General features: G+C 37.1%; 1 protein-coding gene across 1 annotated transcript in view; it reads right to left on the bottom strand.

The window, feature by feature from the left end:
• The window catches only part of LOC121327594 (microtubule-associated tumor suppressor candidate 2-like), an 83,960-nt gene that overhangs the window by 19,734 nt on the left and 49,220 nt on the right, over positions 1 to 15,006 (bottom strand). The window contains exons 4-6 of the mRNA XM_041271699.1: positions 9,754 to 9,820; positions 477 to 691; positions 2 to 107 (exon numbers count right to left, since the gene is read on the bottom strand). Coding sequence (XP_041127633.1) covers positions 2 to 107; positions 477 to 691; positions 9,754 to 9,820 — 388 coding nt within the window. The remainder of the gene's footprint in view (position 1; positions 108 to 476; positions 692 to 9,753; positions 9,821 to 15,006) is intronic.

The following is a 15,006-nucleotide window of genomic DNA, read 5'->3' as shown; positions in this document are numbered from 1 at the left end:
CCTGTCAGTTTATTCTCATGGTCATCATTCAGCTCTGCAATTGCTAAAGTGTGACTGGTTTCCATCTCGAGGATAGCAGCTTCATGGTTCGCATTAATATCATCAATCTGGCAAAAGAAACAATGCCATTCAACTGTTTTGCTGCTACACAATGTATTACACTTACTGGGTTGGCATCTATCTCATCAATAAACAACTGAGTTGATGCAGGAGCTCTTTACTCCTCCACCCCTAAAGTTATTTAACTCCTTGCCTCCATGCATAGGCCACAGTGGAAGCTGTGACAACTCTACCTCTATTCTCACTGTGACCAATACCTTTTCTGCACCAGTTTAGTTCCTTAGCAACCTTATAACCACCCTGTGGACAAAAATGTAAGGCCAAATATTTGTGAAGTACATGTAAATATATATTTTGTTTCTCAATGTAAGTGAGAGGGAGCAGAAGCAAGAGGCAGGTTTATTTCTAGAACTCACCTGATCCTGGTGCTGAGACCTGATCCTTTCCAGGTGTGTGAGGTGCTGCTCCTGCAGTCTCTCCTGCTGCTCAGTGTAGTGTGACTTCAGGTTGTCCTCCAGGGCCAGCAGCTCAGCCTGCTGCTGGTGTTGGAGCCGCCGCACCTCCGTCTCAAACCTCTTCTCCAGCTCCACCTTGTCCCGCTGCAGGCGCTCCCATCTTGCTGTGTTGAAGGCTGAGAAGAAGAGGTGCTGCTTGTGAGGAGGCACTTGCACACAGGGAAGCATATTACTGCAGTGTGTCAGAGACCAGCGAGTTCAGACGACAGCTGTTGGAAACCCTAACAATAGTTTTTGGCTGGGCAGAGCTGGTCGTGTGAGTTTTCAACTTGTCCAGCTGGTTCAAGAGCAATTATGTCGAAAATCTGGTTAAGCTGGTTCAATAAAAAAATAATCTATCTGAGTACACTTTCACTGTAACTTTCTAATTACTGGTAACCTATTCAGGTTTTTTTATTATTATTATTATTATTACTCAGTTATCTTTCAACACAATAAAACATTTGTGCTATACTTTCAACATTTGATAGTCTTATTTTCTTTCATTTCAGTACAAAAGCCTGGTAACATTTAATATACTTGAATAAACCGTTTATTGTTTGTGGTGAAAATATAAACCGCACAGAAGTGTTTTATTTCCCAGACCAGATGAAAAAATACAGGCCTCTCACACTGAGAAATATTTGTAAACTTGTTCACAAACTGCAGTAAACTAAGCTGTGTTGTTTAAACTTAAACATTTACTGATTGTACCAAATATGGCAACTCACACAATGACATTGGTTTAATTAAACTCTGCATTGTCAAGCAGGGCTCCCCATGTCGTAATCAATACAGAATGTATTAATATAAACTATAAAAGTACCAACAAAAATTTAAAATGAACACTGATTTAATTTAAAATGTACACCCCTACAACATTATTATCCACATATTTAGTTGCTCTTTCTGTTTGCATTTGTTCACTGTGTTCAAATGGCCTCAAATCAGCTCAGAAAGTACAACAAACTGTTAATAATGATCAAGACAGACCTGACAGAAACACCCTACTATAGTTTTCAAACATAATTTTCAAGATCTTCAGACGTGCATTCTTACAGCAATGGTTTCCAACTTTATGTGAATATGAAGCAGTTTCATGGAACTGTAGAACCAGCACAACTACTGGCTAAACATACCTCTACAGATCACTATCAAGGCTGCCAGTAAAGGCATACTATAATTATAAATATACTACTTATTAAAAACTGCCCACTGTAAATGGTTGCTGATTAAAACCACCTTAAGGGAATTGAAAGTGTTTGTTTTCCGTGGGTGTGCAATATTAAAATTAAAAACTCAACTGGCAGCTTACTGTCCAAAACACATTTCTAGCAGAATGTAATTAAAAAAATAAGTTACCAACATGTATCTTACTGCAGGGCCTTGACACGTTGCTTTATTAGGCATTCCAGTGAAGACTAATCATTTGACAGAATGCAGAGACTCAAGGGCAGAACAAATCCTCTTAGGAAATTTGACATTTTCACTCATGTTCAGTTGATCTTAATTATTAGTTGTAAAACTGGTTCCTATGTTAGTCTTTCTTTTTTAAAGTTATGTTTGAACTTACGTAAACTTCAGAACAATATGTTTTATATAAGGAATTTAAAATCAGCGAGATAAAAACAGCAAAAATAAACTGGAATTCCATACAGTAGAACACCAACACTGCTATGACTATATTAATTTCATCATCATACTACTACTACTACTACTACTACTATAATAATAATAATAATAATAATAATAATAATAATAATAATAATAATTAGTTCCTGTTCATACCTAAAATTTCGATTTTAAAGAAAAATTTGAATAACAAACTTATTGTTTAATTACACCGTGTAACAAATTTTTTTTTTTTTTTTTTGTTCCTGGGTAGTAAGCGTTATTTCCTAATTGCTTATGCCTCATAAGTATAGAAAATGGCCATTATTCCCCACAAACTTTGCTTTTGTGACCAGGACAGTGATATTTCAAAATATCACTATTTCCAATGGGAAAACGGGCAAATGTGTGTCTTTTCGTTCACATAAAGTCAGAAAAAAACAACATATGAATCCAAATCAACATGTATTTATACTAAAGTAATACAAAAATGACTACAAAAGATTTCGTAGTGAGTAGTTTCTCGAGATTTACGATTATACAGTAAATACAGTTGTGTTACACAGGGTTATTATTGTTTTCAATTGTGAAAGCAGCAGAGGTTGCAGAGTATGCTGATGTTTTTTAACCCAAAGTGCAACATCTTGTCCCACAGTGACAAGCAGGGATCTGAACTACACTTCTCTTACTGTACCTTTGCTGTATAATCAGCTCTGAATATCTGAGGAAATTAGTTTCGGTGGTCTTAGCCTAGTCACTGGGACACTGTGTCAACTTCAGAAACCAACGTCACAACAGGCATTCATCTTTCAGTCTCACAGAAAAGACAAAGACTTCTGCAAATGTGCATGTCAACTGAATTGCTATCTAACTACACCCATCAGGGCGGTCCTTGCTGGGGAGTTTGAGAAGCTTGTCACTGCTGGTGCCACTTACATACCTATTCTATACATCACCCTTACCTTTAGAAACTCACAGTAAACCATAAAACTATATAAAGCTGGGTGAAGGTTAAATATAGGGGTGAAGTTTGGCCTCCTGGGAGATAGAGGTGCTAATGAGGTTAATTTCTCAATCCTCTCCAGGAAGGAACTGGCGACAGGCAGAGTGTCAGGTTGAGGTGGTCATCTTGGTGAGGACACATAAGCAGGTGCTTCACGTTCCAAATCATCAAGACTAGGGAGAGGTAAAAACAAACACACACTGTCCCCCTGAAGCGTGTGCCATCAGCTGACCACTTCTTTTCACACTGCAGTCCAACCATGCAGCCACCTCAGAGCTACAGCGTTGGAGGAAAACGAATCTCTGGGCAGCTTACAGGCAAGCCCGCAGGCACCCTGCCAGACTACAAGGGTCGCTGGTGCGCAGTTAGCTGAGGACACTCTGGCTGATAAGCCCTCCCCAGGCGGTGCCCACTGGGAGCTCCCGTCCATGGTCGGCAGTGGAATAGCCCAGACTCGAACCGGTGATGTCCAGGTTACAGGACGCATCCTGCACGCCTTCACCAGATGTGCCAGTTGGGAACTACACTAAACTTTTTGTATGAGAATACATCTATTGACAAAACAAGTATGAAATATTTAAGCAATGGAACAAGTTCTCAACTGAATTTTCTCAGTTTTGTACATTACTGTTGAATTGTCATCCTTCTAAAAGTATGAGTTAATTAAAGACTGGAGTAAACTGTTTGAGAATATGGCCATTCATCAGAAGGCAGTCCTTGTTTACTGTACATTCTCCAAAGGTTGTTGTCGTTATAAAATTCCATGCCCTTTGAACTCTAATTGCCACTATAACTATGTATGACAGTCACAACCCTGTTACTACTGCAGCAGTAGAAGGTTATAAATGTCACAAGTTCAATTATAGTCCAGGAAGGAAAATAATAATTTAATAAGGGCATGTTTTCCACATGATGATTTTGATAACCTTTAACAACTCTCACATTAACCGTGATTGGGGGGTTACGAGACCCCTAGTGCACAAGCTGCTACAGCCCTGCTTAATATACTGAAGAGAGAGGGAGGGGGGGGGAGAGAGAGAGAGAGAGAGAGAATCCCAAGGCACAGGACAGCCTGTAACCTAACTCAAATCATCAAATCAAATTAAAGTTTATTTATATAGTGCCCTCTCAAAGCACTTTACAGGACAAAAATAGTCAAATTTATCAAAATAAAACAAGCAAACAAACAAACAAACACATGTCAGATGAAAAAAGTTTAAGACATATATAATGTAAACAACAGTAATAAAATTAAAAAAACATATATAATGTAGATAAAATAATTATTGGTTTCAAAGTCTTTCCAGCCTGAGGTCATGTGGTTGGCTCATGATATTCCTTTTTTTTCTGGACACTTGGGTTATGGAAAGTATTTTTGATCAAATATTGGCCCGGTTTTATTGGATGGGAATTTTTGAGGGTGTGAGGAAATATGTAGCAGAGTGCCCGGAGTGCTAACAAGAAGCGCCAGGGCAGATTTCCCCAGCCCCACTGGTCCCATTGTCCCTGACTGGAACCCCTTTTGAAAGAATTGTGATGGACAAAGTGGGTCCACTGCTCCCCTCTGACTCTAGATATACGCACAAAGGCAGTGCCATCGAGATCCACTTGTGCATCAGCAATCTCCCACAAGTTAGTGCAGATAGTATGTAGAATAGGGACCCCCAAAGAGATTCTGCCTGATCTGCCTTTATGTCAAATTGTCTAAATCAAATGTATAAATTGTAAAAAATCAGGTCTATTAGGACCACCATTTATCATCTGCAAACGGACAGACTACCTAATAATGTAATAGACCTTAAAACAGATGCTGTGGTTTGTCAACCAACAGCAGAATTGGGTGAAAATTCTTCCTTACCTCCTTTTTGCAGTGAGAGAGGTGCTGCAGAACTCAACAGGGTTTTCTCCCTTTGAGTTACAGTAAGGGAGACAACCCCGAGCAGTGGCAGCTTGTCATAAGAGGCCAAGTTTGTAAAAGTAGCCTCCAAATGGGAGGGATTCTGTGTGTATTCCACCTGCAATCACCCTCTGTCTGTCAAGTTTTAATGTATTTGTATTGGCTACACGACACAAGCTTGCAACTAGCCTCTACCATTTGTAATTAGACTTAATCTTGACGTGTTTGATGACAGGCAGGTTAAGGGCCAAGTGTGGCTACTCCCTGAAGTTTTGATTTCCATATACAGTATGTAGTACATTGTTTTATTAATTCATACACAATAAATAACAATAAAGGTCATCCAAAACCTAAATTGGACCTTCTTTAACAGGGAGGACCAAAACAGAATTTCCTTTTTAATTGCTCATGGTACGAAAAAACGAAATGGTTGACTGTGAGTATTCGCAGTTTGGTTTTTCAAACTGACTCTTCATCTTCCCTGTGGATTTCTGTGGGCTACAGTAAATCTTCCACGGGCTATAAAAATATTTTTTATACAAATGACATCACTCAGGACTCATCAATCAAGTAAGTACATAATGTTTTTGTTATATTCAGTTGCTTGCCTTATGTGCTGTGTATACTACATTACTGTATTACATTTCTTATCTTGTAAAGCGCTTTGTGATGGTGGTCCAATATATATAAAAATAATAATAATAATAATAATTATTATTATTATTATTATTATTATTATTATTATTATTATTATTATTATTATTATTCCCTGCATGTCATTCACTAACACACACACACACACACACACACACACACACACATATACGCTAATTAATCACTCAATTGGAATCTCGGCACAGCTGCACGAGAACTAATTGTGCTCCCTGTGCATCCATACTAATACTCACTTTAATCTGCACCTGGAGCGATTGTGCATTTCCTCGTGCCTAAATACAAATAAACATTTTACATCACCAGTACTACATAACCCACACGCTGTGCACCACTACAATAATACATATAACAGACAACATTAACATGTCACATAAAACACAATAATATTCAGGGGCGGGGCACCCCCAACACACCTCCCCACTTATTAAAGTCATGAGCAGCAACTGACCCCCAAGGTATTTTCGATCTCGTAAGAGAGGTGGGAAGACCAAACTAATAATTCCAAAAATGTAGTGAAACATGCACTACTTAGTTGGTCATTTGGCACAAGAGAATTTAAAACTGACTAAGCATGGCCAGGAGCAACAGTACAACAAAAAGGAAAGAATTCTGACCTGAAGATAAAGTGCTGTTGCTACTACCCACGTCGGAATCTAAGTTATTTGCTGAGTGGCAGGGACCTTATGAGGTGACTCTGGCAATTGGTATAGTAAAGGAAATTAGATAATCTGATAACTGAAATGAACTACAAATTTACCAGATCAATTTGTTAAAACCCTGGAAAGAACGAGAGGCCCTGTTCACAGCTTCGGACAAACCGGAAAAGGATTTTGGCCCCGGTGTTGATCCACTTAGGGTAAGTACCATTACGATGGAAAAACAGTTAAAAACAGGAGCTGCAAGAGTTGGCGAAAGAGTTTGGTAATGTACCTGGTAAAACTAATTTTATCGAACATCCTATTGTCACTCAGCCAAGTGTCAAAGTCTGCTGTGTATTTCCATTCCTTTTACCTAGTACTGTGTGTTCTTCCAGATTTCCATTAGAAAAAAATCAATGGTACAGAGATTCTGAACTTAATATGGATGTAAACCCCTCCCCCATCTTTTACAGCAATTGTTTTTTCTTCACCTCAAAAACTAGCAAAACCAGTATTTTGACATAGACTTAAGCAGAAAATGAGGAAACAGTAATAAGCAAGACTGTTTACACATGACTTCTTGTTACATCCTTGTTTAGTGTATCCTTTACATTATCTAGATCTGAGACGTGTACCTGTTAATGCTAAAAAGGAGGTTAACAGACTTGAACACACACAGACTGTTTGACTGTGAACACAAACATTCTTTAGCCTAGTTGTAATAGCTTTTTTGGTTTTACTTCTGTTAGGCCAGTATTCATTTTAATGGATCACCAGGGATCATGATGAGTTCAATTATTCTGACCTGAAATTCTGAGCGATAGAGGGACAGACAGGGTGTTTGCTGAAGAAGCGTTCTTGTCAGCTTTTAAATGTCATTATAAAAGTTAGTATCTTGTGGCAGAGCACAGCTCTGCCCTTTAGAAATTGGCAGGGATGGGGTTAAATTCCCCTACCTGCCTGGGTTCATTGTGTTCAGGTGGCTGGGGTTGATTAGATGATTTGTTTAATTAATGATCAATCAGCGCCCAGCCACCTGACATAAAAGGAGGCCTCTGCTTCTCATTTGGGAGGAGGGAGATGAGGAAGCAGGTTGGTGTTTTGTTGTTTGTATTTTTTGAAAGTTTGATTCCAGCGAAGGCATTGCCCAGCCTGGAAACCTTATTTTTTTTGTAAGTTTTGTTTTGTTGTCTTTCTATTTGTGTTTGAAGATTTTTTTTTATTTTGCCCTTGCACACTTTCATTTTTGTGTTTATTTATAATAAAATAGTAATAAATTTTTGAACTGCAGACTGTCTCTGGGCCTCTATCCACTCATCAGCCTGTCACAATCTGGATAAAATATGTTATAATAAAAAGCGCTGAGCTTTAGATCTGGCATGGCCTATTTTACTAAAAATAACCATTCCGTTTCCAATTTAACACAAAACATGAACTCATTCTAAGTTAAGCAATTAAGAAGAAATATATTAAAAAGCTTTGTACCGATAATTTTACTATTGGGAGTTAAAACTAAGAAACTTCTCAATTTTAAAAAATAACTTAGTGTTACAGAACCCCCTGCAGTGTTTACCTGAGTTATCCAGATCACAGACATTTACATTATAACATATTAACCATAGTTTTGATAGTTTTGATATACATACATCATAGGTAAATAAACTGGGGAATATATATATATATATATATATATATATATATATATATATATATATATATATATATATGAGCAGGTGGAGGGTTAAATTCCTCCCTGCCTAAAAACATGTGCGTATGCACGCTTTGTTTAATTGTTTTATTAGTTCATTATCATCTGCACCTGGCTATTATTGTAAATTAGAGCCAGGTGCAGGGTTTAAAAGGAGTACAGCCAGTCTATTCAAGGCTTCTGTGTGGAGAGCCCTCTTGATAGTGTGCTCAGGTGTATGGAAAAAAGGTATTGTGCATGGCCTTTTGTAAAATAGTTATTTGTAAAAACTGTGTTTTTGTTTGTTTTTGTGTTAACAGGTAAACAGCTTAGCTGTCCTGTTTGTAAGTTAGGTTCCTGCTTGTAGTAGTCAGTGCTTGTATAGAGCTAGGTTTTTGTTTTCTGCTTTGTTTATTTTGCTTTATTAAAAGTTTTAATTTCAGAACCTCAAACACGAATTGTGTGTCCATTCGGTACTTTCCCGCTTTACTTGGACTCAGCGTTCCGACAGGCTTGTTTAAATATATATATATATATATATAGATATATATATATTATATATATATAATATATATATATACATGTTATTAAATTTTATATATATACACATTTATTTATTTAAAACACAGCAAAGATAACATAATATGTTTCTTGCAAACTTTGCAAGGTGTTGTGTAACACCTTAATGAAATTTAGCTTGAATCTGTTAATGTTTTGAGAACACTGCAATAGTCAACCAATGCCACGCTTTCATTTGTTTCAAATAAAATGTCTGATCAAGAATGAGGTAGTAGTTGGAGTCTGGAATAAGTTAAGGAATTTTTTACTTTACGGGTTGACGAGGAGGTGAATACAGAAAGGAAGGTCACTGGATGATGGATCGACCCACCCTCAAGCCCGGCACAACAAATGGCAGTAAATACAGTATAATCATAAATCTCGAAAAACTACTCACTTCTAAATCTTTTGTAGTCATTTTTGTATTACTTTAGTATAAATACATGTTAATTTGGATTCATATGTTGTTTTTTTCTGACTTTATGTGAACGAAAAGACACACATTTGCCCATTTTCCCATTGGAAATAGTGATATTTTGAAATATCACTGTCCTGGTCACAAAAGCAAAGTTTGTGGGGAATAATAGCCGTTTTCTATACTTTTGAGGCATAAGCAATTAGGAAATAACACTTACTACCCAGGAACAAAAAAAAAAAAAAAAAATTTGTTACACGGTGTAATTCATGAGTGTCACCTGCCTGTGAGTTTTTGTTTTGTTTATTTCTTTTATTTCTCTAAATAATAAAATCGCACAACGTGCTTAAAAACCTTACATTTCTTTGTCTGGGTCTGTATAAAAAGGGCAATCGAACCTTAAAATCAGCAAACTCTTTCACAATAGATAGATAGATAATGATAATACGAAAGATAATGAGTGTTTAGTTACTACATGACTGGAATAAATTAACAGGATTAACACATAAATGTATATATTGGAACAGCTTTTATGTAATTTGAATTGTGCTGATAATAAACATAAAGCTGGTTAGGCGCCTAGGATGTGAATTTATTGCCATAGCAACCAAGGAATGGAAATTACTACCCCCTTCTACTGTAGTCCATGGATACCAAAAGATAGGTAATTCTATCAAACTGTACAGAATATGTACTTATTAAATGAATCTCTTACCCACTTCATCCCGGATACCGGCAAGCTCAATGGAGAGTTCCTTCTCTTTCACAAGGGCACTTTCATTCTGCAAAAAAAATGACGCAGAAAAGGTGAACATTTTGAAGAATTATTATTTTTGTTTTATGTAGCATACATTTCATACAGTAACTGTCAGCTGCTGTCTCCACCCACATGGAAGAATGAAGTACTGCAGTACTTTAGTCTGTCGTATCTTAGAATTTCAATTAATAAAGCAAAACCTTTATTGGTCAATTGAGAACAAATTATCATTTACAATGATGACCTGGTACGAGGCTCACACCACCCCAGCAAACAACATAAAACACAATGAATACAGAGCAAAACATAAAATATAAAATGCAGCAGCAACTTAGCAGGTACAGAGGTCAGTCATGTCGTAAAAAGTCAAGCGATTATGGTTCAGGATATCTTATTGTATCATCAGGAGGTATTAAAACAATTGTCGGATCAAACGTTTTACTTAACTCTGAAATCAGATCCAACATTTGCCTATGCTACGGAAATTAAAACTATTTTACAGCATGGCCTTGATGGCATGGCCTTGATAATACACTTTTATTCCATCGTCTCACTTTTTAACAGATACCACAAGGTAACTTTAATTGTCACAACTGCGCTAGTTGCAATGCAGTGATAAAATGTTACTTGTGTTACCAAGTTTGTAGTCTATTTGTTGAAATGCCCTTGTGGTCTGTACTATGAGGGTAAGCTCATTAGTTAATTGAAAACGCATATTAGTAAACATAAAAGCGCTATTAGGAATAATGACATACGATCACCTGCAGCGAGACATTTTAATGAACAGCATAGCGTTTGTACTCTCAGATTCATGGGGATTGAAGTGGTTAATACCTCACGTCGAGATGGAGAGCGTAATAAACTGTTACTTCAAAGGGAAGCCTCTTGGATACACACTTTGCAAACTGAATCTCCTGGTGGCATGAACGAGGCGCTATTGTTTACAGCTTTTTTATAATCTTATCTATTGTTGTTGCATCTAGTGGTCCATTATGATTTTGTGTGCTAGTTTGCAATTTTACAATAGACTAGACCTGGATATACATATTTTTGTGTTGGTCTGTATGTTTTAATAATGCGTGAATGCGCTTCATTGTTTTTCATAATGATGTTATAATAATAAATATTCAAGCTTAACAGAAGATACCTGGTGAGTGCTTGATTTTTTACAACATTCTGTATATTTACTTGAGCCTATAGCATATGTCGATACAAGAACATTGCTCTTTAAGTGTGCTCCTATTCTTTCAAACAGATGTCAGTCAACAATAGCTATGAACAAGACAAACACATTTCTAGTGAACGTGCAAAATTTTGCACAAAAATACATGCACATTTTATTGTACAAAAGCAGGTTTTCATGAAGCTGGATTCTAGCGAACAAACAGCTGTACGTAATGACGTCACAAGTACAAAAATCTAATTTGTAAAATCTAATTTGAAAGCGTCGTGGAGTACGCTCGGGTACCAACAAAATGTGAAAACTTTGCACGGGGTGAATACTTCTGCAAAACACTGTGTGTGTGTGTATATATATATATATATATATATATATATATATATATATATATATATATATATATATATATATATAGTGGCTTGCGAAAGTATTGACCCCCCTTGGCATTTTCCCTATTTTGTTGCTTTACAACTTGGAATTAAAATGGATTTTTTGGGGGTTTGTATCATTTGATTTACACAACATGCCTACCACTTTGAAGATGCAAAATATTTTTTATTGTGAAACAAACAAGAAATAAGACAAAAAAACAGAAAACTTGAGCGTGCATAAGTATTCCCCCCCCCCCCCCCCAAAGTCAATACTTTGTAGAGCCACCTTTTGCAGCAATTACAGCTGCAAGTCTCTTGGGGTATGTATCTTTAATCTTGGCACATCTAGCCACTGGGATTTTTGCCCATTCTTCAAGGCAAAACTGCTCCAGCTCCTTCAAGTTGGATGGGTTCCAGTGGTGTACAGATTCTCATTGGATTGAGGTCTGGGCTTTGACTAGGCCATTCTAAGACATTTAAATGTTTCCCCTTAAACCACTCGAGTGTTGCTTTGGCAGTAAGCTTAGGGTCATTGTCCTGCTGGAAGGTAAACCTCCGTCCCAGTCTCAAATCTCTGGAAGACTGAAAAAGGTTTCCCTCAAGAATTTCCCTGTATTTAGTGCCATCCATCATTCCTTCAATTCTGACCAGTTTCCCAGAGTCTGCCAATGAAAAACATCCCCACAGCATGATTCTGCCACCACCATGCTTCACTGTGGAGATGGTGTTCTCGGGGTGATGAGAGGTGTTGGGTTTGCGCCAGACATAGTGTTTTCCTTGATGGCCAAAAAGCTCAATTTTAGTCTCATCTGACCAGAGTACCTTCTTCCATATGACTGGGGAGTCTCCCACATGCCTTTTGGCAAACACCAAACGTGTTTGCTTATTTTTTTCTTTAAGCAATGGCTTTTTTCTGGCCACTCTTCCATAAAGCCCAGCTATGTGGAGTGTACGGCTTAAAGTGGTCCTATGGACAGATACTCCAACCTCCGCTGTGGAGCTTTGCAGCTCCTTTAGGGTTATCTTTGGTCTCTTTGTTGCCTCTTTGATTAATGCCCTCCTTGCCTGGTCCATGAGTTTTGGTGGGCGGCCCTCTCTTGCCAGGTTTGTTGTGGTGCCATATTCTTTCCATTTTTTAATAAAGGCTTTAATGGTGCTCCGTGGGATGTTCAAAGTTTCGGATATTTTTTTATAAACCAACCCTGATCTTTACTTCTCCACAACTTTGTCCCTGACCTGTTTGGAGAGCTCTTTGGTCTTCATGGTGCCGCTTGCTTGGTGGTGCCGCTTGCTTGGTGGTGCCCCTTGCTTAGTGGTGTTGCAGACTCTGGGGCCTTTCAGAACAGGTGTATATATACTGAAATCATGTGACAGATCATGTGACACTTAGATTGCACACAGGTGGACTTTATTTAACTAATTATGTGACTTCTGAAGGTAATTGGTTGCACCAGATCTTATTTAGAGGCTTAATAGCAAAGGGGGTGAATACATATGCACGCACCACTTTTCCATTATTTATTTTTTAGAATTTTTTGAAACAAGTTATTTTTTTCATTTCACTTCACCAATTTGGACTATTTTGTGTATGTCCATTACATGAAATCCAAATAAAAATCCATTTTAATTCCAGGTTGTAAGGCAACAAAATAGGAAAAATGCCAAGGGGGGTCAATACTTTCGCAAGCCACTGTGTATATATATATATATATATATATATATATATATATATATATATATATATATATATATATATATAGACTGGAGAGGAGGGCAGTAGTGGAAAATGATTTACCTAAGAGAGAAGACTATTGTTACTGACAGGGGGCTATACTGCCCAAAGACATACACTGGAGGTAACAATAGTCTTCCCAAGGGGCATTTAATTTTCCACTATGAACTGAGTCTGCAGTGCATATTTAATATATGAGTCAGTCAAAATAATGAGGCAAGGTTGGACATTAAATATGTCTTTATATACTGTAAGCCATAAGTATTTGCAAGCTTTTTATAACGCGGCTTTCACGTAAACATTTTTTGGTGCACCACGTCAATATTTCTGGAGCAAAATAGGTTTTATGAGTATGACTCGCCAAATATTTTGTTCGCAAATATTTATGACTTTACAGTATTTTCTTTAAATATAGCTGATACAGCATAAGTAAATGACTAAATAATATAAATAAATAACAGAAATGTTTTTGAATTCCTACTGCACATTTTATTTTATTTTTGTAGTATGTTTTATAATTGATTTTCTGTTAAGTCACAGAATTGCTGTTCAGTAGTTTTTTAAATTTTTTTATTCAGCCATTTTAACTTCTTGTTGAAGTGGAGGTGGAGGGTGTTCCTTTGAAAAGGGATGGGATGGACAGTGATCCAATCATGTGACAGATGGAGACTATTGCCCTGTGGTGTAAGGATGTTAAGGCAATAGTTAAGGTATTAATTTTTCCTCCTATGATGAGGTTTTAACCAATCACAGGCCATCATTTCCAACCATATTATATATGTGGCTATAGAGCACGCAGAGAAACGGTGTACAAAAAATATATATGATGAAAATATTAAACATGTCTGCACCAGAAAAGTAGATGTCTGTAAGAGAAGCGAAAGAAAACAGAGGGTCAGATGTACTGTAAGTCGGAATTTGTAAACTTGGACCAGTTTGGCAAAAGCTCAATACCGTTCGAGCATTTTCCTTGTCTCATTCCTTACAATTCAACATTTACAATGATCAGCCAGTGATATAGCACACACTAAACAAAGAATGAATTTACTGTAGCTACAGTAATAGTGCAGCTGGAGACCTGCTGTTTATGATACAATAATAGAAGCTGAATGCGCACCCTAAAGGCACAATAAAGAAGCTGTCTACGTTTAATTAAAAAAAAAAAAAAAAAAAAAAGATGCAACACATGCAGGAGAGATCAAGAAATCAGGAATCTGGGAAATCATAAACTTAAGGAAGTTTCTGCTCTTTGTGCTGTTTCCACTGCAACTTCTTAGTTTGTTATAGTGGGGTCTGCAGGAGAAACTAAAGCATAACAGTGCTTTCCCTTTATAACGTTGTAGTCAAGAGCCATAGGTAAGAGACCTATGCAATTTGTGTTCCCCCTGACAATGAAAAAACTACTGCTATTATGAGACAAATGGGAACCGTGACCACACCGCCTTATAACTTTTTCCACGGTGCAAAGCATCACTTTATAATGAGAGAACACTGTAAATACACACACTTAAACGGTTTTCATAAAGACACACTTGAGACAGAAACCAATTTACAGTATGCATGTTTTTTTCTGTATTTTTTTTATTTTGATTTACAATGCTGTAAATAAAAACACCTGAGAGGTATACAAATAACAAGGAGCAATCTTGTCATTTCTGTTTCCTATTCCACTCATAACTAATGCCAATGAGCTCTTGGCTGTAATTTTACCACCCTTTCTGTGCCAGCAGGCAGTCATAAAGTCCGAGTTTACAAGCACAATTTACAGGGGGTTTTCTGTCAAGAGGTTTTCTCTAATGAATTGTAATTCTCAGCTTTATTAGAGGACATTATTCCTTTATTTCCCTCAAGGACCTTTTTCTTTTCAATATCTAACCACAGCTTCCTTTCTAAATAGCCTATTCATCTGCTATGTTATATATTTAGAT

The sequence above is a fragment of the Polyodon spathula genome, chromosome 15 (assembly GCF_017654505.1).
Source record: "Polyodon spathula isolate WHYD16114869_AA chromosome 15, ASM1765450v1, whole genome shotgun sequence".
Classification (NCBI taxonomy): domain Eukaryota; kingdom Metazoa; phylum Chordata; class Actinopteri; order Acipenseriformes; family Polyodontidae; genus Polyodon; species Polyodon spathula.
The sequence above is the reverse complement of the archived record's forward strand: the minus strand, read 5'-3'. Positions and strand labels throughout refer to the sequence as shown.